General features: G+C 36.2%; 1 protein-coding gene across 1 annotated transcript in view; it reads left to right on the plus strand.

The window, feature by feature from the left end:
* The window catches only part of OTOG (otogelin), a 95514-nt gene that overhangs the window by 25496 nt on the left and 44399 nt on the right, over nucleotides 1-25619 (plus strand). Inside the window, exons 17-31 of the mRNA XM_031614007.2 lie at nucleotides 457-634; nucleotides 1994-2118; nucleotides 2893-3105; nucleotides 4528-4693; nucleotides 5058-5132; nucleotides 6423-6466; nucleotides 7171-7324; nucleotides 14291-14398; nucleotides 18477-18615; nucleotides 18852-18983; nucleotides 20033-20179; nucleotides 21331-21450; nucleotides 22217-22333; nucleotides 23667-23823; nucleotides 24865-24891. Of these exons, the coding sequence (XP_031469867.2) occupies nucleotides 457-634; nucleotides 1994-2118; nucleotides 2893-3105; nucleotides 4528-4693; nucleotides 5058-5132; nucleotides 6423-6466; nucleotides 7171-7324; nucleotides 14291-14398; nucleotides 18477-18615; nucleotides 18852-18983; nucleotides 20033-20179; nucleotides 21331-21450; nucleotides 22217-22333; nucleotides 23667-23823; nucleotides 24865-24891 (1902 nt within the window). The remainder of the gene's footprint in view (nucleotides 1-456; nucleotides 635-1993; nucleotides 2119-2892; nucleotides 3106-4527; nucleotides 4694-5057; nucleotides 5133-6422; nucleotides 6467-7170; nucleotides 7325-14290; nucleotides 14399-18476; nucleotides 18616-18851; nucleotides 18984-20032; nucleotides 20180-21330; nucleotides 21451-22216; nucleotides 22334-23666; nucleotides 23824-24864; nucleotides 24892-25619) is intronic.

Consider the following 25619-nt stretch of genomic DNA (forward strand, 5'->3'; position numbering starts at 1 on the left):
GAATATATGGCTGTGTTCTGTGAAGATCGGTGTTCACTTTAGTGAGAGGGTGATATGCAAACCATGAGTTCATTTGATGGCTGGGGGAAATGTGACTGTTTGGGAATTCCTAAAAGGGACTTCAGTGTAGGAAGTACATTGCCACTGCTAGAACTAGATTGTCTGAAAGAAGTGAATGGAAGTACTGTCTCCAGTGTTGACATCTTGATGTACTTTTAGTTAACCTGTATGAATATTTTGGTGAACTCTAGATGTGTTGTTACTAAGTTTGACTGTCATTAATTTCTCCCTTTTTTAAAAACTTCTTGTAATAAATCAAGAGTTCGGGGACGATAGAGCCAGAGTAGGAAAAAAGTCACTTATAAAAAAAATTAAAAAGTGAAATGACAAGAAACAAAATACAAATTATAGGCAGGTTTCCTTTGCTCTTCAACAATCTCTATTCTTATTCATTAGATTTATTTGAAATACGGAAACTCTCCTCTGTATTTCTTCAAGTAAAGACACACATTGGATTACAGATACTGTATGACAGAGAAGGACTGCGACTTTATCTTCAAGCTGATGGTCGGTGGAAGGATGATACCGTTGGACTTTGTGGAACCTTCAATGGAAATATGGAGGATGATTTTTTGTATGAGTACATGAATATTTACAATTAGAATGGTGAATCAACTGTACTGAGCTACACAGATGGATAAAAAAATGTTTTAAGATTTGGTGTTAGTTGGCTAGATTTGGTTTTGGTTTGCAAACAGAAAAACTGTCCTTCAACTACAGAATTTCTAAACAAGTTCTGTATACAGTATTTTAATGTAAAAACACAGTGAAATATATACCATTACTAAGGGGTAGTTTATCTGAATATTTGTCCAAAAGATGGACTGGCCTCTATAAGGGACTATCCCTCCCCACAATCCTTTGTCTGTTCAGCTCTTATTCTCTACTACAAGTTCTAATCTGCTTTTGCCAACAGAGCCTCCTTTGTTCAGTGCCTGCAGGTCAGCAAAAGGAATTGGCTGTTGCCTGAACTTCACTTGTAGTGTTGCAATGAAAGATGGTCAGAGCTGCCTGCACATCAGAGTAAATGGGCTATTTGGGCTAAATTGGCCTCCAGAGGGTGAAGTATCCTTATGGAAGAGGGAAAAGGGGAATGAGAATTTAGAATACATCAGAAGGCTTGGTTAACGAAGGAAAAATAAGTAATTCTCCTGTTGTCTTTTTTTAAAACGGTCTCAGATTTGGCATATGAGTCAGAACTGATTGAAAAATAGCACCAAAAAAGAAATAGAAAAGAGGAAGTAATATACAGAGTTTTTAAAGAATTCATTTTTTTAAGGTTAGAAGAATTTCCATAGACATTGCTGTCTTTTGCAGCACATCCGTGAGAGCTGTTACTAGTTGCACAGTCTTTCACCTAGTGTGCAACACCATGTTTAAGATATAGTTGTGATTATTCTCTATATACAATGCGTACAGAGTTACTTTGATCAAAATCTCTTTCAGTTTCTGTTACACCTCTTCTTAACTAAGCCTCATGGATATCCAATTGCTTTTGCACTTACATCTCTGGCCCATTGAATTTCCATTCCCCCCTCCTCCTTTCAGAGAATTGCCAGAAAAGTCAGGGTCAGTCATGAAATTATAGGCAGAGGAGAGATCAAAATGGATCAGGTATCACTGAGGAGGCAGAAGTATGAATAAGAGTGCAGACTTTCTGGACAGCAGCGCTACTTGCTCTCCTGTGAAAGTGGGACTTGGTCTGGTTTGATCTGTCCTTTCATACAGAATATCTAATAATCCTAGATCACATCATCTTTTTTTGTGCTTTTGCCTGGAAAGAGAGAGGTCTGAAACTTTACCTGATGGTTTAGTGCTTTGGGGATGAGTGCAGTGGAAAGGGAACTTGAATTAGCTCCAAAGGCTGTAGTAGAACTGAGATTGTTCTGTAAACTCACTGTCTCTTTTGTGACTGATTTATATTTTGTTAAAGATCTCCAGTTGGAGTAACTGAAAGCACTCCACAGCTGTTTGGAAATGCATGGAAAACATTATCAGCGTGCATTCTTGTGCATGATAGTGCACAAATGGATCCATGTGACATTCATCTACAGTCAGGTGGGCAGTGATCAATTTTTATTGTCAAATGCATTTGTACTTATTACATCCGTGCTGCTTTCTAATTGAATGAGAGAGAGAAAACAAACCAGTCCTTTCCACTGACAAAATATAGTGAGATTTATTAAGCTCAGTCCTCTAACAAACCACATTATTATTTAAGTATGTTTTGGGACTTGCGTAACACATGAACTACTCTTTTTTTTCTAGTAGTAACATTTTTATTTTTTGACCATTACTGAGCACACAACAAATGCATTCCAAAATAAGATATTAAGATGGGTGTTGGAGCTTATTTAACAATTCCTTAATATTCTTGTCTCCTCTGTGGTAGTGTCACTCCAAGCTTGCAGCTCTAAGTGTGGTTGCAGCCTTACCTAGCGCGAAACAATGCGTGACAACTGGTTGTTCTTTACAATACAGACTGAAATAGTTACTGAGTATGACTTAAACTGCAGAAATATGTACTTCTGTGTTTTTATGAAAGGGAGTGAATAGAGTCTAGTGTTTTGTACCTAACCTACGTCAATGAATAAAGATAGATGACTGTCTGCATATTGTACTTTTCCAGATACCTTAAAATGATTCTAAGAAAAAGTTCAAAACTATGAGTAGCTAATTTTTCTATCCTTCAGTACAATTGTGTTCATATGAAAAATAGTAAGATGTGTATATATGTAGCAATAGTATTTATCTGTGATCAATAGCAAAGATTTTTTTAAAAACTCTTCTTAAACTCCCCCACTGAGAGTGTTTAATCTGTTATTTGTGTAGCCTCTTATGCAGCGGAAGCTTGTAGCATCCTTACGAAAGACCTTTTTGCTCCATGCTACCCTTATTTGAGTCCCATTCCCTATTTTGAGCAGTGCAGAAAAGACACTTGCAAATGCGGACAGAATTGTTTTTGCTCTGCTCTGGCTCATTATGCTCATCATTGCAAAAGATTTGGAATAGTAATAGATTTCAGAAGAAGAGTTCCAGATTGCGGTGAGTTGTTTTTAACTTCTAGTCATAATAATTACTCTTTGAGGACTTGAATTAATCCACTTCTGTCATTTAAAAAGTGATATCCATTTAGTTTTATTTTTTTGATTGTCATTTTATCACGGTGCACAGGACAAGGCTCTTTTTCTTGGTAGGAGAAATGTGACTTTGAATGTCTCATCATACCTGTGTTACTATTATTCATTGGCTGCGTAAATATATTTATTCCTTTTCTCATAGACATTAGGTTAATCTAATTATTTAAATGAACCCTCGACAGATGAAAAATTTTGTTGCTGTATGCAGCAGTTTTATTTGGATTGTCATTAACTTCTACTCTGACAATCTCCAAGAGCTTATTTTCTTACTGTCAATAGCACTAACATGCATATTGACTGCTGACATACGTGTGTATAATTCATCTCACTGACATTTTAATTAAGAATATACCTACTATAGAGGTAGCCAGAGCTAACTTCTGTTATCTGATTTGTAGTATTTTCACCTATAGAGGAGTGGCTAATGTTATTTAATTCCTCATTTTACATGAACTTTTAGTGATGCCCTTGTGCATTTTTGGAAGTTTTAGGGTTAGGGACTCATAAAACAGCCCTTAACTGACACCTGTGTTGTGTTAATAGGCTTGGCTCCATAAGCAAAACTGAAAATATTATCTAAAGAACATTCAGAAATTCCACATTGGGTAACTCATTACATCATTTGGTTATCCATGTCATAATGTATAATAAAGAGGATTTTTGAAAGTTTGTCCTGCTGAAGTATCTGAAGCCAGATTATCTATATATGTACTCTAAATAAAACCCAGCTTGATTAAATTTTGTGGCACAGTTGATGATGCCTACTGTTACTGAATGAAGCTGTTTCAAAATATTTAATATATATTATATATTATTTAATATTCCTTTGCTTTTAAAAAAGCAAGTGTAGATTTTCAGAGTGTATGTAAAAAGTCGTGCCTGTGGGGTTTAAAAGATTAATCTTTTTAATATAACAAGCACTTCAAGTCTGTTTGTTTAAAATAGAACTTTATGGAATGTATAAGAAAAGATGGTATTGTGCAGCAGCTGCGAAGTGCACACATTGCATTTACAGTTTCTAATATTTCCATTAAGATGCTGCATGTTTTCCAAAGGCCATGTAAAAAGCCATACGTTTTGGAGTTATAGGAAAAAACTTGAACGGTTCAGTTTTCCCAGTCTGGATTCTGAAGCACAGCCTTCATTGTATTTGTTATTACTGTAGATTTACATCTGTGTAGTTTACACAGTGTAGTGCCAAGATAGCAATTTTAGTGGAATTTCATGTAATTGGGAATGAAAGAATGGAGATGTTTATCAGAAAACTGTTGGGGAGGTACTTGAGTCTCTTGCATGGTAATCTGATAAGTTTTCTTCATTTGGACAGCTCTTTCATGTGAAGATACAAAGGAGTACAGTACTTGTGTATCTACCTGTGGCAGAACCTGCCAAGCACTGTCTGTGCCAGAGACATGCAGCAGTGATTGTGTTGAAGGCTGTGCTTGTCCCTTTGGAATGTACTTGAACTCCAAGACTGAAAGATGTGTAGAGAGGTAGGTAAAGTTGCACTTGTTAGTTACACTCACTGTCTTACACTCTTGCCTTTACATGGCATATTTAAACATCAATAAACATGAAACCCATAGATACCATCCATTTGCAAAATTGGTAGGATCTTAGAAGTACTCAGAACCTGCTTGTTGATCAAAAATAGTTGGAGTACTTAAATTCATCAAGAGCTGACAAAGCTGATTGTCACATACCTCCTGTTTCTGGCGTATGAGAAACACAAAATGTCTCCGTTGTTATATAAAAGTTCTGCTTTGTTGCTGATTTCACAGGGAATGCGATTATTAATTTTTTTTTTCCTTCAGCTTCTGAGGTAATCAGAGTTACTTTTATTTTCTCCTACTCTAGAGATGAATGCCCCTGTTATTTTCAAGGAATTGACTATCCACCTGGAGACAGCATTGTCACATCTTTGGGCAGATGGTAAGAGAACATAACTGTTCTTTCACCTGAGAAAATGTGCTCTGTCTCTGTTCTGAAAACTCTAGCAAATCATTCTATTTACCCTGTTTTTTATTGTTGCTGTTAATATTAAACACAGAAAAATCTTGCATTGGTTTCTATGCATATTTGGATGGAGCTTCTTCAGGACTTTGCACTTTATGCTGAAGTGCAGATTAGAATGAAAAGCTGCTGTCATTAGATAGATCCATACTAACACAGAGCTCTGGAAAACCCCAGCTTTTTTCTGATTTAATTATGCTAAGCACTGTGGTAAATAGTTGGCTGAGTCACTGATGTGATTGTCCACAAATGGATTTTTTTTTTTAAGAAATGGCTGCATGTGAAAGTCATTTTTTCTGTTGATTTCAGTGGAGTTATATTGGAATTTGACAGCTGGGATTTCAGATAAAATAAGAAATCTGTGTCTTCCATTTAGTCATGACTTCTGCTTGCAACATTTTTGACTATCAAATTTCCTAACATTTTTTAAAATTACTAGACCATTTTGGCTGGAATTTTTAGAGGGGTAGTTTGTTAATGACAGGAGTGGGTGAGAGAAACACCAATCTGCTCTTACTGTGTTTTGCTTGGGGAAAAGTCACCCTGGTTTAGTACAAGAAATGCTGCAGTCTCAATAGCTCATGTTTGTATTATATTCAGTGCTGAAATTTACCTGCAACTGTGGGATAACGTTGGGCTGTTGGTATTGTCAAACTCGTCATGTAAGCTAATAGCTTGCTTTCCAGCAGTTCTAAGCTACTGTTGAAGGAAAAAAATGGAATACTTACAATAACGATATGAATGTTTGTATAATAGCACACACACAGAGCAGAGTAGCTTGCTGTAACTGTGTATGTGTTTAAGATCTTGTTTTATTTTGCTGCTGTTACTGCATTTTCTTAGATGATGATGATCCTATTTACAGCTTGGTTTGCTATTCCTGCACTAATGTCTTTGGGAGCAATATAGTGGTATATTTGTGGAGATATTATTGTGTCAACCAGGGTACTCAACTCCCCAGAATAATATTTGTACTATTCAATGGTTGTTATTTGTAGGGATTATCCTACATCTCCTATTACATAGGAAGCAAAAGATTGGAGTTTAATTAGTACTGAGATAATGAATATATGCTTTTATCATAGTTCTAATTTTCAATACAAATGTTACACAATTTTTAATTGATTTGTACTGTACATTTCATTACTGAACAGAAAATAGCAATATCTGACATCTTCCTGGCTCTCATATCTTATATTTTCATTCCAGCCATTGCAGTAATGGAGTCATGAATTGTGATAACAACATAATTGGTGAGTGAAGCAGCACAGGGAGAATATACTTGAAGTCTAATGAATATTTGCCCTCTAATCTCTGTGAAATTTTGTACTTGGTACAAAATGGTGCTATATGTAGAAATGAATGATATGCTAGATGGAATCCCTGAGAACTGTCTAAAATACTTTTAAATCTGAGCAACTTTTCCCAGTGCTTTGAAGTACTTTTATATATTTTCTTTTTTTAAGATTGCTAATGCAAATGAACTTAAGCACATGACAAAGAGCAGAACTTCAGTAGAGATTACGAAGGCTAGCATTATCATTTAAAATGTCATTCTAGGAATTGAACGCTAATTTCTGAGATTTTTCTTTCACTCTACAAATTCTGAGTAAGAGATAAAGACTAATACTGCATTTCTTGTTTAAAAAAAAAATGCTTTTTCTGTCACAGAATATTTTATATTAAGTATTATGGCCTCCGTGGTGGTGCTCCTTTTATTTTGTTGTAACTGCTGAGGAAGTCACGTCCCTTACTAAATGTATGTATAAATTTGAGTATTTTGTATGAGATTTGTAGAGGTACTGGGAAGTTAACTATGCTCAGAAAAGACAGTTGGTCAGAAGTTATAGAGCCACTACATTTGTAGCTTTATTTGAACAGTATATTGCAGTCTGCAGTTGGATACAAAATTTTAAGTGTGGAAAACTAATGTGTTTGTCAATTTATTTCCCCCCAGCACAGAACTGCCCAGATGGGCAGATTTATATTAACTGCAGTAACCCGAAAGTTGATGCTGAACTCAGCAGAGAGAGAACTTGTGAGAACAAACTGCTAAACCTCACTTTTTCAGCACATCTTCCTTGTATTTCAGGTTGTGTCTGCCCACCAGGGTGAGTAGTATTTTGTATAACCATAGTTAAGTAACTTTAGTTAGCTATCACTACTGAAGATGTACCATATCATTACTTGGAGAACTTGAGTTGACTGATACCCTCCAAACCCAAGTGGCTATTTTCAGCAGCACTATATGGCTGAGAACTCGGAAAAGAACAAAGTTTATATGATCTCCTTTGCTATGACTGGCCCTAGGATTATGAAAATTTTCTACTGCTTCCTGAGGCAAGTTAGTTCCTGCATTTAAGTAGAGAAAAACAATGTCAGTAACTGTTGACCTTAAAGATCTTGTAGTGTATTTGTATGGTTACAAGAGGAAGAGACTTGTAATATTTTCAAGACAAAAATCGAAAAAGTAGAAAGTTCATGTAGAAAGTTTACTTAACTTTTTCAAGTCTGTTTGTAGGACCTCATCCTCAGTTTTTAAAGTAGAGGGTGGAAATGGTATCCTCAAGCTCAGGATTTTGACCAGAAATATTAATCTGTACTGATGAGGTAGAAAAGCTCTGGGGAGACCTCACTGTGGCCTTCAGTACTTGAAGGGAGCATATAAACAGGAGAGGGAATGGCAGTTTAACAAGGGTGGATAGAGATAGGATAAGGGGGAATGGGGAGACGGGAAGTTTTAGGTTAGATGTTAGAAGGATGCTTTTCACACAGAGGGTGGTGATGCACTGGAGCAGGTTGCCCAAGGAGGCTGTGGATGCCCCATCCCTGGAGGCATTCAAGGCCAGGCTGGATGTGTCTCTGGGCAGCCTGGTTGGTGATCCTGCACATAGCAGGGAGGTTGGAACTAGATGAGCATTGTGTCTCTTTCCATCTGGGCCATTCTATGATTCTATTCTATGAATCTATGAAATCTGTTTATTTCTTTCCATCCATCTTTCTAGGCAATCAGTTCATATTGGAGAAACATAAAACTGAAGTCACATAGTCAGCTTTACAAGAGTAAAGAGTAATAGTCAGCTGTGGAATTTCTTTGATCTTAACATCAGTTCTTGAACTGAAATCATTAGTTTCCACTCCTTTATTTATGCTTTTCTGAGATCTTGCATCAGTTTTGTTTGATTTGCTGCCCATAATCTAAGCTGACTTAATAGGTAGGCCAGTTTGGCATGTTTGATTAGTTTTAATTGATGTTAGGTAAAGGAATGGGGACAAAGAGTAGAAAATGAATATATCAATTTAAAAATATTTATAGGAAGCTACATTTCTTGCGGAAGGAAGGATCCTTCCTATCTGTGCAGAGATTATTTTATGATATTATGAAAGGTATTTAACATGTACACCCACAGAAAGAGAAAACTTGGTTTTTTGCTGAAAGTGATGTTAAGATTTTAAAGGACATTTTTTTTTAACTTATTTTGCAGTCCATCTAAGATCTGGAGTCTGAAATATACTTTCAAATAGATCACAATACTTCCAGCAGTACTCCTATTTTTGTGCTTAGAATGCATTCTAGTGCAACTTCTATTAAATAGAAGTTAAATATAGTTAATAAGTAAATCATAGTGAAATGTAGCAGTTTTCGTTGTGGGTGTTACTTGACTCCATTTTTAGTCTACAGTGGATAGATCAGACACAACTGCGCTCTAAGTACTTCATGGGAGATCATCTTCAGTCTGAGTTACAGTTCTTGCAGTATAAAAAATTATCATATAGTCTCCCTCTAGTTTAGAAGCAACTGAGAATTAAATCTCCTAGAACACACGTTCTAATATTTCTCTGCTTTGCTGACACCTTTAAAGCTACTGTGCTTTTTAAGGTAAGCGCTTTTGTCTATTTCTCAGTTTCTCATCTCATAAATAATGTTTTCTTCCCTGCTGCATTTCTGAAGGATAAGTAATACCCTGTTCACAACACAGGTTTGCAACTCTGCAAGGTTAGTCTTTGAGTTGCATTTTCTGCTTCTGTGTTGTTTTGATTCAGATGCTATGTCCTAACTTGAAGACTGAGTCTTCTGTTGGAGTGCAGAGTTTTTAAAAAAAAAATAGTATGCAGAAATATGAAAAGATAATACTTAAAGGAAATTTTTTCTTCCTCATATGCAAGTTTTAGTTGCTACTGTTATTTCTTAATGTATAGTTGGGTAACTTAAATGCATCCATTTAAATTTCTCTGCCAGGAGAAAAAACTGAATGGTAGAAGTACGCCTGCTTTTGTTATCCATTCACTGTCAAGGATTTTTGTCTAAAAAAGCCACCAGAAGAAAGTAAACCATCTTTTTGAAGACAGGTGTTTCTGTCCAGACTGACTCAACTGAAATACTTAATCAGAAATAAACACTAATACACATTATCTATTCGTATTTCTGGTAACAGAGGTATTTAATAAATCTAGGTATTTATTTTTTCATTAATTCAGTCTTGCTATAGAAATGAAGAAGCTGTTCTGTACAAACCCTGAGTTTTTTTCAATAAGTTGCAATATATGTGGACCCAAATGCAAATATTAATTTACTGCTTTTGTTAATTTCTGTTACTACTTTATTTTGTTTTGTAGTTCCAGGAAAAAAAAACACAAAACATGAGTTCTCCTTTCCTAAACTTTGTGACCTTGTATTTCTTTAGACTTGGTTTGTGATTGGCACTCCCAACAATGGGAGCTGATTCATTTTGTAATTCTTTTGGTGCAAGAGTATATGCTTTTTAAAATTACATACACCTCATGGTTGGCAAAATGAATTATAGTCATTAAGACACCATAGACATATAATGTTCACTTCATTTTCTTTCCTGAATGAGTGTTGTAGCATCACATGGAGTTTCCAGGTTGGTTGTGATGTTCTCTACCTATGCAGGCATCTGTTAATGATGCCAGAGAATAATCTCCTGTTAGATGAACTTGGACAGTATTACATTTGAGCCGTTTTAACCTAATGAGAGTTTTTTAGGTCTGCTTCTTTCTCTCTTGCTTGCTTTCATGAAATGGAGCTATGAAAATACAGTGAACTGGAGGTTGTACTAACCTGTAATTGTAATGAAGTTTTTTAGCTAAGGAAGAGATATTGAATCACTTTACTCAAAAAATATCTGATTTATCACTGTGTTTCTAAGGTGATGTACTGTATCAAATAACATGTAAGGAGCTTAAATATGATCTTGGAATGTTTCCTTGAAACAGAAAAAGTTCTTACACAGCTCCAATGTTGCAGCATTCTTTCCAAAACTGGAATTAGGTTTTGCTTTATGGGGGTTTTGGAGGAGGCAGAGGCAGCTGGGTGAGCCAGATCTCAGAAGCCTCTTGAAAGAGCTAAAGAAAATGCATAGGAAGAGGGAGGAATCTACAAAAGAGGTTGCACAGTATGGGAGCCTAAATGAACCTTAACTATTCTGCTTCATTATTTTTCCTACTCTCACCTACCTTTTGTATCTAAGTCATTAATGCTGTTTCTATGAATTTTATTTTTTATGGCCCACGCTGCTGAGCACTGGTAGTATGCTGGTGGTAAAGGAGAGTGCAGGGATTCTACCATTACAAGATGAAACAACAGGAGTGCAGGTGTCTCAGTTGAAGCACTGGAGGATTTGGAGTCAGAGGGGTACAGCTAGAGTACTATAAAACCACTCAAGCATTATTTAAAATGCCAGGTACTTGGTAAAGCTACTTAATATTATAGATAAAATACGAAGAAGAAAGGAAAGGATATACTTTAAAAAGCTCCCCAAAAATTAAGATTCAGCAGGATTATAGTAACTCTTCCCAGCTAGACAATGAGTGAACCAAAATGAAGCCATTAAGCACTACACTCATATTATCAGCATTTCTTGCTTTAAAAAGAAAATAATGGCTTACCTATTTTCTTGTTAGGGAAGTTGTGTGCAGTGATGGTATTCTGGTACTAGAAACATGTTGCTTATTTCATTCCTTCTACCTTTCTTATTATTGGTCTTTACAGGAAATGCTTAGAAATGTGTAGAGGTGGCACTAAGGGACATGGTGTACTTGTCATGGTGGTGATGGGTTGATGGTTGGACTTGATGATCTTAGAGATCTTTTTCAACCTTAATGATTTCATTATTCTATGGTTTGTAGAAATCTCAGACAGCAGAATTGTTGGGTCAAAAGTGACTATGTCTGCATGTATCAGTTGGCAGTAGGCTGTTACTCAAGGGCAAAAGCTGGATGATTCACAAACTATTAAAAACTGCTCTGGTGGATCTTGTTGGAGACTTATTATTCTGCCTCTGATCTATGAGCTTTGCAAAAGTGAAGATTTCATTCACAAGACACATTCTAATGATAACTTTACAAAAAAGTATGTGGTTATATGAATGAATAAATGTGTAGTTAATAAAACAGTAATGAACTGAAAGTTGGTTAGGCACAGTGAAATGCAATAGCTATCCTCGTATCTTTGCAGTTCATTGTGGGCTGGACAGTAAAGTATAGCTGTCAAGAAAAATGTCTGATACTTCAGAGGGGAACAGTGCAAGGCCTGTCATGTATTTGTGGTGAATTCTTAGATCACTGAAATCTATCCACTTGGCTTTACAAGAGAGAAAGCTGTTATCACCTGTTTTAGCCACTCTGAGGGAAAAATGGTGTTTAATGTTGCCTTGCCAGTATGATGCTCTTCGTGTCTGAATGTGCCCTCTTCAGTTCTGAGCTTTAAGCCAGTGGGAATTTCAGTCTTCCAGTTGATTGTGTTCTGGTGGCACAATGCTTGAATTAAGTATGGATTACAAAGAACATGTCATGTACCCTGGGGTAGCATAGCAGTTTTTCAGTTTAACGTAGGGTTTTTGCTAATGTCTGCACGTTCCCATTAAGAGTTATGGAGTTGTAAGTTCCCATATGAAATTACCACACTGAAAAAGCATCTCAGTCAGACTACAAAGGAGTAATTCATTAATATGAGTAAAAAAAGAAGTTCTGTGTTGAATGCAATGACTAGATTTTTGAAACCAAGGGGAAAAAACCCATCATCACTCTATAAAGATGTCTCATACCTCTGATTTGTTGTCCTTGGTCCACTGTCTTGCCAAAATTGTAGTGCTAAATAACAAAGCTTTAATCTATTTTCTTCAGAAAGCCATAAAACACAAGGGAACTTGTATAAAATTTATATTCTAACAGAAACACACAGTAATTCCAAGCAAACTCATTTGGCAAAAGAAAACAGATTATCAACCTAGTAGTAAGATTTTGTTAATTTTTCACTATGTATATTTCAAGATTTGGAGTTTAAATATGAGGATAGTTTTAGATTTTGTGAGCTTTAAGAAATCTTTTTACTATGTAACTAACATAGTACATAGCATGTTACTTCAGCTTTTTATGTTGAGTTGCGTGGTATCCTGTGTGCAGGCAGAACAGTTGGACCTGCAGCAGCTGAAATTACTGCTGTAGCTTATCAAGAGTTCAGATTTACAAAAGTTGCATGTCATTTAACAGATAGATTTGTCATCAGAGGTGTTCTATCAGTTATTATACCAGTAGGTCCCATGTATGGAAACTGTTCAGTCATGGCCTGAACAACTGATCTGGGGAAAAGACCTGGTCAGCACTGGGAGCACAGGTGAAGGCAATTCACCTATGCAACTGGGATGGGTGGAACCTGGCTGTGCCTCTTAGACCCCATTTAAAGGTTGATTTCCATTGTGGAAGGATCTCTGATCGGAGATTCTTCCCATGTGGAGTCTTTTCTGTGAGTCTAGATCTTCGGAGATGGGCGAACACCTTTACTTTTCCTGTGAAATACCATCCTATATGTCCTGGTCCCTTTGCTGTTACATTCCTGTATTGCCTTTCCACTATGTTAGTCTTTCCAATTACAACTGAATGAAGCTTTGGAATAAATACAGCTAGGAAAAAAACATTTTAAATGATAACACTTCGGTATTTCTGGTGTATTTCCTGAGACTTATTTTGTAGAATCTGATATCTCTGCTATAAAATACTGTTATTTCAATTTCTATGGATATCACTAAAAGCTACAAATATTTTACTTTAAATTTTAGACTGGCTGCTTTATTTTGTCTTGCTGGACATGAATTTTCTTTCTTTTCTACTGGAATTTTTTTCAGCAATTTTTTTTTTTATAATTCAGGTTTTATCTGCTTCTGTAGGAGTTGTAACTAGTTCTAAATACAGGTTCATAGCTTGAACTACAATTTTTTTTTTTAGCCTTGATCTACAAATACTTGTGCATATTGTCTCTCTTGGAGGCTTTTTTATAAGTATTTTTATGATTGCTTGCTTAAAGGTAAGAAGTCCTTCATACAGAAATATGTACTCATTTCATGCATCTGAGAAAGTTCTTTTGATAATTTCATTATGTTATTCATAGTAAAAGAGGTTAACAGATATAGGAGAACTATGCAACATCTGAAAGCTCTCTAATTCTGCTGAAGAAAGACAAATACATTTAAATCTACACAAATTGTTAGAATGATTAAGTCACTGATTTTTTTTTTTATGGTTTTATACTTCTAGAGGAAATGTCTGTGATGGCAACTCTGCTGTAGTTAGAATCATAGAAACGCAGAATTATTTGAGTTGGAAGGGAACTTAAAGACCATCTAGTTCCAACACCCATGATATGGGCAGGAACAACTTCCACGAGGTCAGGTTGCTCAAGGTCCCATCCAACATGACCTTGAACATTTAAGTGACTAAACTAAAAGAAACTTGGAGAAATTTGTGGGAGGTCTGAAAGACCTTAGTTTTCATGACCTTAAAACATGTACATTAGTGAATGTCTTCAGAAGGTTACTGATTAAAGAGCTAATGCCCCATGTGCTTGTATTTACTTACCAAAGGTATAACTTTTAGCTGTTGAGAGAGTAAATTGCCAAATTACACATATACAAGTATTACTAAAACTGTACCTACTCAGTCTGAGATTTAAAATATTTTTCAATAATAACATAAATAATTTTCAGTTTTGGAAAATATTTTTGTATGTAGGTATCTGGTTTGGATGTACTTCTATTGAATGTATATCTCTTTTTTAATAGTCTTGTTAAGCATGGGGATGTATGCTTGGAAACAGATGAATGTCCATGTTTGTGGAAAGGAAAGGAGTACTTCCCAGGTGACAAAGTGATTTCATCCTGTCATACATGGTAAGCACAGATCTGTTTGTTATTTTTCATTTTAGCTTTTAACTATGTCTTGTCTACTGCTTTGTTACCTTCATCCTTCTAATTCATAAGTTCACACTAGATTCTTATCCACTCACCATAATTTTGAATGTACTCTCATGCAAAGAACTATCGGAATTGCATGGGTTTTTTTAGAGTTTGTTGATTCGAGAGACTTTTACAGAACAAAACAGCAGTATGTTGTTTAGGAATAAAAATAACTGGATTTAGAAAAATCACAGTTTTGATTATTAGCATGTCAAGGTTCTCTAAATAACTATTTCTTGGAGAGTGTTTCTAGTGCACAGGTAGAAGTCCTTCAGGTAGTACACCTGTATGGCATTTGTTAAATCAAAGCTTTCTATCTTACTTTAACATTTATGATGGAATCTGAACACTCTGAGGGCTCAAAACATAACCCCGTGGCCTTCTATGATATAATTGTAGAATGACTTGGGTTAAAAGGAACCTCACATATAGCCTAGTTCTAACCCCTTGCCATTGGCAAAGTTGCCAGTCCCTAGATCAGGCTGCCCAGGGCCCCGTCCAGCCTGGCCTTGAGTGCCTCCAGGGTTGGGGTATCACTGCTTCTTTTGGCAGCCTGTTCTAGTGTCTCACCACCTTCTTGAGTAAAGAATTTCCTGCTAATACCTAATCTGATTCTTTTCTCTTTTAGTTTAAAACCATTCCTTTTTTTTTTTTTTTTTTTTTTTCATCACTATCTATGTGAAAAGTTAGTCTCTCTCCTGTTTACGAGCTCCCTTTAAGTACTGGAAGGACACAATTAGGTTTCCACAGAGCCTTCTCTTCTCCAGGCTGAACAAGCCCAGCTCCCTCAACCTTTCTTTGCTGTAGGGATGCTCCAGTCCTTCGATCATCTTTGTCATGATAGATCAGAGCATTACACTGAGCATAGTTACGGTTAAATTTGTTTTATTTGTAGGTGAGATAATTGAATCAATTGGCTTTTACTGGAATTGGTGTAAATAGGTGATGGTTGATAGAATCACTGAGTGACCTGCAGAAACGTAGTTGTTCACTGTCCAGTGTTGCCCTGGTGCACGGTGTTTGCGTTGTAGTTAGGTTACTCTGTGGAATTTACTTCAGTGTCCTCAGTAGAACATGATACACTACCATTTCAATAAGCCTCACTGGAACTAGGATGTGAAAACATGACTGATGGACCTGCCAGTTTTGATCTCTGTCTACTGTTGAATTTTTGCAAGCTGGCACTAAGAGTCTTATCAGAGCCTCAGAAAAATCAGCTATACTGTCAAGTACCAAGATACTGTGGTAGTGCTGTGGCCTCCAGCCTGTCAGCAGAGTTGCTGACAGTCTGCCCTTTTGTTCCCTTCTTCTAAGCTCACCAGGAGCATTTAACAGACGTCACCTGGGAAACTCCTACTTCTGGCCTGTGCAGTTCAGTATAGCCTTGTACAGTGAGGGCTTGTCCAGTCAGCACGAGACTTGTCTGGATATCGATGCCCCCTCCAGCCTTGTGCTGACTGCCTACCTCTGCCTCTCGTCAGGTCCTCAGTATCTGCTCTAGAAGATATTTGTAGCCCTTTGGTCGACTGGTGAAGCGTCTTACAAGCCATCTCCACTGGGCAGGCAGGTAAAGCGACCCGGGTTATTCACCCCATTATTTCAAAAGCCATCTTCACACCAGTGGACCTGGTGTGTTATTGCTTACATCAGAAAGAACTACTATATCTTATATGTGTCAGAGTTTGCCAAAGGCAGCAGCAGTGCTGGTGGAAATTCTCTGGATTTTTAGCCTTATGTTATTTTTCTGAGGCCGGGTCCATTAATTCCTTAAGGTTGTCATGGTTTTTCAACAGTTCCACATCCAAGAAGCAAAGAAACATGAAGTGATAATGTCTTTTTGGCAATCAGTCGTTTACTGATGAGAAGTCTGTAGCCAGCTCTCTGTCAGCTTCCCTCAGAAGTGACATACTTGATAAAAGATGGAGAAAGTCTTTGAGAATGCTGTATGTGTACGCATAGATGTGTTTTATATGGCAAGGGAAAGATGTGTTTTTGCCCCTGTAAACAAAGAGAATACTCAGTAAGCCCATTAAACACTCCTAGTAGTTGTAATGACGTTTATGTAGTTTAGTGTACAGAAATAGTGTATTGGTACTGCATAGCATTGGTATTAAATACCATTATCATCACTCATATCTGATTTAGTATTAACAGTGTGACTCATCTGATTTCTCTATGGAACAGTAAAATGACAAATTTCTTAAGCTGGCAGAGCTACTGTTGAAGGTCTGGGGACACACTGAGTTCTGGTGTCTGGCTGATCGGATGTTTCCAAAGTTTTGAGATGGACTAGTTTTGTTTCCAGTGCAACTGCCTGAATAATATGCTGGCTAGATTAAACACAAAAGGTTGTGGTAGCAGCTGAACTTATCAGAGCAGCATTTTGGTGCTGGGTTTTGCGGTGTAGTATGGGTGGTGCAGTCAGCTGTGCTGGTTTGCTGTTGCACATTGAGAATATAGGAAAAATGCTGTTTAGTTGCTGGGAGATGCTGAATTGGGCTTTCTGTGTTCTTAAAATACTACTTTGAAACACATTGTTAAAAAACAGTCCAAGTCTGAAAGCAGCCTGTAGCTCTGCTTTTTCAATTTGGACTCCCAAGACTCTGTTAATGAAATCAGTTTACTTGATATGCAAGAAATGTGGAGAGAAGGACATCTGGGACATAATGTACCTCTGAAGCCCTTCATTCTGACTGTGACTGTGTTAAGGCTTCTGAAAGGGAGCTCCCCGTTCTTTGCATGTTAAGAAATGTTTCTGCACAAGAGTGTATCTGAATCCTAATGTCTCTCAGAGTGTGAGAAGCATCAGTTATTTTTTTTGCCCACATTACTTTCATCACGTTTTTTCTTTCTCTCTCCATTAGCTTTGGTAGGTTCCTGCCTTAGGCACTGCTTCAGAATGACTATTAGAAGCTGGGTTACAGCCTAAGCTTTTCACATATAGCATATGAGATGCCAAACATCAGTGATTCACCAAAAATTTCCAAAAGTCAGGCTCATATGTAGTTGTTAAATATAGAATGTTCATTTAATCAAGATATTAATTGCGTAATATTTTTGTGAAAAATTTAGGTAAGTGTTGAAATTATAATATGTAATATATTTACTTTAGCCTGGATCTATAACACATATCTAGTTGTGTCTGTAATAAAGCTACCAGGGTACCAACTTGCTGCTTTTGTTGAGGAACTTTTAAAAAATGATCATGTAACTTAGAAACTTAAAAATGCAACATCTAAAATTATGTCAGGTTTCCACAAGTAATTTTTTATCCTTTATTTATAAATGCTTATATTTCCAAAAATTATATTCAAATACCAAGAGGATGATGCACAGGGAGACACTGTGATTCTTAAGGTGAATGTAGGCAGAACCTGAGCTACTCTTAGGCTAGACTAAGGGACAATAATACCTGTGTATAAGAAAAAAAATAACCTGAAACACAGTTATTTAAAGGAGCCTAATAGAATAGGACCACACATGCATATGTGTATATATATTTATATATATTAAAAATTATTATGTATGTTTACTACATTATTAAAAAAAAATATTTAAAACCTCTATTCAATCAGGAAGTGAATAAGGACTGTATTAATAGGATGCACTGCCTACTGATTCTAAGAATCAGCTAGTGTATAAACAAATGTACTGATACACAGCTCCTTGAAACACATCCCTGATGTGTGTGAGTAAGGAATAAATTGTTATGTTGGCTGGCATTTTCCTTGCTTCAACAAAAGAAATGCTCTTTCTTTGTCTATAGTGTCTGTATATTCTAAAACCTATAGATTTAAACAGGAGGGAGCACAGGCTAGGTGAGTTAAATATGTAAAAACAAATTCCAGGGAATCAATTTGTTTAATCTGCTTTTAGATGAAATTTCAAAATGCTTCTCTCCACAGTTGTCATTCTTATGAATCTTTGGTGGTTTTGCTTCTCATTGCGGTAGCTGTGTTTGTTTGTCTGCAGTTACAGTTGATATTACCACTGGTGGTCATATGTTTTTCAGCATTTGCCAGCACGGATCGTTTCAATGCACCTTCCACCCGTGCCCTTCCATGTGTACTGCCTATGGGGATCGGCATTACAGAACATTTGATGGACTCACGTATGACTTTGTTGGAACTTGTAAGGCCTATCTAGTTAAGGTGAGACATTTTATGAAGCCTCTGTAAAATGGGGTTTAAAATCTACTGTTGTACTTGGTTTTTTTTTATCTCTGCCATAATACTACTTCCAACGCATTTTTTAAACTTTGTTATGTCTTAGATATTGAGTTATACTTAACATAAATAACATGCTGAAGTTTCTGCTAATTTATCTGTGGGACAATATATGGAGTTACGTTAGTATATTTAAAAGTGCCTGTTTTTTTTCTCTGCAGAGTACTTCAGCAAGTTTCTCTGTAGTTATACAGAATATTAACTGCTTTAATACTGGAATCATTTGCAGAAAAGACATTTTCATTAATGTTGGAAAATCTTCTCTAATATTTGATGATGAAACTGGGAATCCAGTAAGTATCAGTCTTGAGCATGCCGAAAAGGTAGCAAGTATACATCTCTGAGTATCTTTTATCTTGTTGGCTAAAAAATGACTGTACCATTAAGTAGCCAAGGTGTAAATATATTTTCATTGAAAGCTGATTGCACCTGTATTGTTGAATGGAAACCTTAAGCAAAATCTTGGCTGTATTTCATGAAAATGTTAGACATATAATTTGACAATTATAACTCTTCTGTTTTAGTCTTGATGTGTCAATGAAAAAAACTAATTATTTTGAAACCAGTGGGACTCTTGATATTAATTTCACTGGAACTAAGGTTTTAGTCTGTTTTGGAGTGTAGTTGTATAGGAGGAATGCATTTCATTTTCATTACAGCCAAACTGCAAACTTTATTTTTGTAAATATTTAGTATTTATAGTAATCTTAGTATAAGTAGTACTATTCATAGTTTATGAACCAACTACACAGAAAAGTGATTTGTTTTTGTATGACGCTTAATAAAGCTTTGTGCAAAGCTGTATGTAGTTAAACCAGGCATCTTATTCTGTGGTATAAACAATTCGGCATCAGAATGATGTAGATTAAAAAAAAAAAAAAAGCTTTATGTATAGAAGATGACAATCTCTAAACGTACTTATGTATTTCTAGTGTGCTCCATGCACACTTATTCCTATCTGTATTCAAAAAAGCATGTCATTAAGTGGTTAAGACCTTCTGAATGTAATGTCGTATATTTAAGTTGAAATTATAGCAGGGACCATCTGAATTTTGAACATTCCTGATGACCCATTTTGACCTTAACTTCACTTGTCATTACCCATCCTGTGAATTTGATTTAAAATGAACTTTTAAGGTAATTCAACACTGTTTATGGTCAAAATCCAGAGCACTTCAGTTTAAGCATTTATTCCTGCATAACTTTCTGTTGGTTTTGAGACTTGTAACCTCCCGTGTCATGTGTTTTATTGTATGTTTCAGTTTCTCTCAAATGAATATTTTGTGAAGATTTTTAAGCTTCCTTCTTCCATTTTTAAGTTGTCGTCTTTTATTTTGAACAGAGCTCATCTAGTTACATGGACAAACTACAAAAAATACAGTTATGGAAAGCTGGATTTTTCACTGTTGTTCATTTTCCTGAGGAACACATCACTATTCTTTGGGATCAGAGAACAACAGTTCATGTACAGATGGGTCATCAGTGGCAGGTAAGGGGAAGCTGCCACTCTTAATTTCTTTGCAGTATGTGTGTGAGTCTTAAGTTTATGCTATAAATGTTTGTAGAATAGACAACATGTCATGAATCCTATAGGAACACAGTAGCAGAGTCAAGGAGAGTAGTTTTCAGATGCCTTGTCAATTAAATTAGTCATTCTCATTGGCAGTCTTTATTCACTTCTTACTAACTTCTGTAACAACAGAAACAAATATCTTCAGAGGTAACACTTCTTCAGTACTCATTTCCTATGTGACTGGAGCAGATGTTATTTTGCTGCAAGTTGCTAGTAAACAGATTGCTTTTCTGAACAAAAGATCAGCCCTGTTCTCAGAGGCTCAGAGATACTTACTCTAAAAGAAATTGTTCCCCTCTGCTCTGCTCTTGTGAGGCCCCATCTGGAGTACTGTGTCTAGGTCTGGAGCCCCCAGTACAAGAAAGACAGGGAGTTGTTGGAGAGGGTCTAGAAAAGCCAGAAAGATGATCATGGGACTGCAGCACCTCCCCTATGAGGACAGGCTGAGGGAGCTGGGCTTGTTCAGCCTGGAGAAAAGAAGGCTGCGGGGGGTGACCTCATTGCAGCATTTCAATACCGGAAGGGAGCCTACAAACAAGAGGAGAATCAACTCTTTGAAAGGGTTGATAACTGCAGGACAAGGGGAAATGATTTTAAGTTGAGGGAGGGAAGATTTAGGTTGAATTGCAGGGGCAAGTTCTTTACCAAAAGAGTGGTGAGGTGCTGGAACAGGCTGCTCAGAGAGGTTGTGGATGCCCCATCCATCCCTGGAGGTGTTCAAGGCCAGGTTGGATGGGGCCCTGGGCAACCTGGTCTGATATTAAATGGGAGGTTGGTGGCCCTGCATATGGCAAGAGGATTGGAGATTCATGATCCTTGAGGTCCCTTCCAACCCTGGCCATTCTGTGAAATAATACTGATGTTACTGACATAAAATATTTCCCACAGTCTTATCACAAATAGCTGAACATCTCAGGCTCAGAAACTGGTGAAAATGTGTTGAGCCCTGATGAATTTTGATGGAGCAACTGAAGACAGAAACATAAAAAGCGTGTTTTGAAAATAGTTGTGACTGATAGTGTTTTATATCATGTAGGAAAATGATTGCTTTTGTTTTTGTTTTCCAGGGTGAATTGTCTGGGTTATGTGGAAATTTTGATTTGAAAACAATAAATGAACTGAGGACTCCAGATAATTTTGAATTAACAAACTCACAAGAATTCGGAAACAGCTGGACAGCTGTAGAGGTACATAGTAAAACAAATGTATTTGCTTACAGATTTTGGAAGTTTGCATCATACAGTTTATCTAGAATGAAATCCGAAGTTGCTGGAAATCTCAGTCAAGCATCAGTGCAAAATTCACTATGTCTGTGATTCTTAAAGATATAATAATCTATTAAGCAGAATAAAGTAATCACCTTTTTTTTGCCTAAATACCGAAGTGTAGAGAAGAATGCAGTGTAGTATTCTTCATCTACAGCTGTTTTTTTTAAAGAGATTTTTTGAACAGTGACAGTTCTACAGTCAGTCAATGTATGTGTGTTATTTAACTAACAGTTCTGTATGTTGTAAAGTTAAATACTGAACTTTTTTCTTATGTCCAATGATATTCACTGATATTTTCCTTCCTAGTAGTTAGGGTAAAAAAAACTGATTTCTAACCTTTCTAATGCAAGTTATCCAAGTCTTTGTCACCTATGTAAATGGGAACAGTTTAAGTGACTAAGGACAACAGATTAGGACTGCCTGGAAGCTTTGTTTAGAACTATGTATGTATGTGAACTTATCAGACACAAAACATTTCTTCAGATTGTGTATTTTTCATTTTCTTTGCATTAGTAGATTAGCCTTTTTTAATTCCTTATCTTAATCTCTTAATTTTCCCAAATGTGGGTTTTTTTGTTTTACATCTCTTCAAACACCCACCCACAAAACAAACCCATTTTGTAAGCTCAAACACAAAGTACTAATGAAACAAGTTTCTTCCCTTGATTTTTACTTTCTTGTTAAGTGTATTGACAGGTCTGACATTCGGAATCCATGCAGTTTGAATCCACTGAGAGAGCCATTTGCAAAGAAGGAATGTGGAATACTGTTTAGTGAAGCATTTGAAGCTTGCCATCCAGTGGTGAGTTGAAGTCACATGTAGGAAGATGTGAAAGTCATTGTCTTACTGGAGAAGAACTGCTCTTCAGCTCAAATTACTTTACATCTTCTCCTTATTTTCCATACCAGAATCTTTTTCATTACTGTCGCAATGAAGAACGTAAAGACTGAGCCATCTCTATTTAACCCTAAAATGGTAATGTTTAATTAGATCTGTCACAAGGACGACCTACAGTTATCTGATTTAGACAGAAATCTGATTGTTAATGCGATGTAATACTACTTTGGCATCACGTAGCATTCAACTATTTGGTTATTTCCCTTCACAATTAATGGAAAAAAATTATACAATCTGTTACTTATTTTTTCATTCAGAACATAATTTGAATATTTGTAATGACTTTCTTAATCTTACTCAGATGTATTACATAGTATGCATGCTTTACAGGCATCTTTAAATTCACGGCTTCTATGCAGTATCAGATGTGGAGAAACTCATTCCCAGAAATTGTATGCATCTCCTCACTTAAGCAACTACCTAATGAAAGTAAATAAGCCATGCAACTTATTCTGACAGTCAACAGGTTTGGGTTTAGTTCAAGAATAAAGAGAATTGATTTTACAGAGCTAGATGTCATGGAAAATAACATATTTCAAGATATTCAGAAGTTGAGACTTAAATGTATGCCATAAAAACTTAGAGTGGTTTATAAGGAGGAGCGAAATTCTGTATGAAAGACAATCAGGAATCTTACAGTTATTCTACATAATGTTATATGGGAGGAAAAATGGAAGATGATGTTCAAGTTGTGCTAATGTAACACTGGATTAGTCAACTGTGTAAGGTATCAATTGAATTCCCCATAAGTTTATAAGTATTAGTGTAGGTCCATATAGAATGTATTACAATTGAATCAGCAAATTAATATTGACAGTTTTTTCCCTCAAGACAATATGCCAAAGTAATCTGAGGAGGAAAGCAATGACTAATTGTCCCATGAAGTTTTCTAATTATATGAAGAGAATTACCTACTCTTTAATATTTGTTTTATGTATATCGAACTTTATTAATGCTTCTAAGATACATTTTCTGGTGGTCAGTTGAGTCTCTCTTACTAAAATTCCATGTAGCGTATTATGGTTTAAATATTACAAAACCATGAAAAAGCATCTCACGTAAGCATTTGAGTGTGTATTTTGTGTTCCAGTAATCTATTTCTCTTGTATTTAATGCAGACATTTAACTTAAAGCCTTTAATGCTTAGAAGTGTTATTAAAATTTTGAAGGAATCACAGCTTTGTGTTGAGATGATTGTTGCCCATGTGTACATGAATATTTTCTTATATATTTCTAGATTGATGTCACTTGGTTTTACTCAAACTGCTTGGCAGATACATGTGGTTGTAACCAAGGAGGAGACTGTGAATGTTTCTGTACAAGTATATCAGCATATGCCCATCAGTGCTGCCAGCATGGAGTTCCTGTAGACTGGAGGACTCCTAGAGTGTGTCGTAAGTTTACTTAACTAGCACAGCCACTGCTTGCTGTGTATTTATGAGATTTAGACCTGAGAAATCAAACACACTGAGTTGTCTGGGGATGTGAATCACTAAGCCATGCTATCAGAACTGATGTGAGAATGAGCTGCTTGGGGGATAAGAAAATAAGTGACTGCCTCTTACTGGTCTCCATGTTTGTTTTCTGTCTAGCTAGATTGCATGCTTCTTTTATATTGCTGATAGGCACTTAGTTTTTCTTCCTTTACCCGTAGTGTGAAAGAAAAAGTCATGGAAAATCAGTATTCATGGATGTGGTATGCAGGGCATCCCTCAGACCAAAGTTAGGCAATTAACAGCTTGTGTGACTTCAGTAGAACTGTACTTATTAAGCAGGTCTCAATAACATAGATGTGGCTTAGTGCTGCCCTTTAAGTATGTGTAGAAGTCTTCTGAATGAAGACAAATAGGATTTTAAACAGGACTTTGTTACTATGTTAGTATCCTCATTCTCTAATGATGAGAGGTAAAACATTATCTGAGGTCTTTTTCTATGGCACCTGGGTCACATGCATGGCAGAACAGAGTTACTACCTGAAAGTTGTAATGGAAGAGGGCAAGAAAGGAAAAAAATAGAAGGAAAAAAAAAGCATTTATATAATTTCACAGTGTGTCAAAGAAAACATGCAGTTTGATCTAAGTTGCGCAGGAAATTTGTCATAGAGCAAGAGGTATACTCTATTTTTTATAGGAATTGTGCGTGTGTGTTTAATGAGAATGGAAAGACAGCAAAGCTTAGTCTGAAACACTAGAGGTCGCAAAAAGACAACTTATGGGAATGTGAGCTTAGTATTTCTTGTAGACAATACTATTTAAATCAGTATGATTTAAGAATTTTATTAAGGTACTAAAAAATTTGGCAATAAATGTTGAAATGTTATGTGTTGATCTAACTTGACCAAGCAGTTGGCTTAGACTTCAACCATAAAGAGTAGCAGAAAAGCTGTTAAATGCAGAATGCCCACAGCTTCTTTATCCTTTCTTTCTATTTTTCAGCTTATGATTGTGAATATTTCAACAAAGGTAAGGGACCTGATAAAATTTCAGTATAATCTTTGACTTCCTTATACCAAAGTTATCTCATTGCATTTTGTATAAAAATGCTGTGTGGATGAAAACAGTTGCAAATGATAAATTATTTAACCAAAATTCTGTTCTACAGGTTAATTTTTTCCCCAATAGCTCGTAATTTCATGATCCTTTTAATATTGATCATGTCTTTCCCAAAAGTCTGATTAACTCAGTTGCTCGGCATTTATGGGTAATGGTTAAATAATTAAATCATTATGTAATTTATATAATATTCCATTCAATAGTACTAGAGGCAGTATGCTTTTAAAGGCTCACTGCACTCCAGAGTTAATAACCATTGGTTCTGTCAAACCAATCAACTCCTGTGCAGCCTCCAGATGAAGCTACTTAAAAAGATAATTCAACATTTTTGTGATGTGGAATAACTATTGATTTAGTATGTCTGACCTAGCATCACATTTTTGAGCAACAAGTTTTGTTGCTTATTAGAACTGATCTCAGAGGGAGGTGCAAAATTGGTGTAAGGTGCTTGAGTAAAACATCAGTTGCTAATTTGTGCTGGGTGCTGTACTACTCTGGAAGTGCTGGAATCTCTATGCAGATTGTTTCAAAGTCATATTGAGAATGTCTGCATCATTAGACATAACAAAAATCTAAGCACTGCAAGCCAACCTGATGTGAGGAGCAAACAGAATTCCTGCTGTTTATTCTGTAATTAC

The sequence above is a fragment of the Phasianus colchicus genome, chromosome 5, assembly GCF_987193195.1.
Source record: "Phasianus colchicus chromosome 5, bPhaCol1.hap1.1, whole genome shotgun sequence".
Lineage (NCBI taxonomy): Eukaryota > Metazoa > Chordata > Aves > Galliformes > Phasianidae > Phasianus > Phasianus colchicus.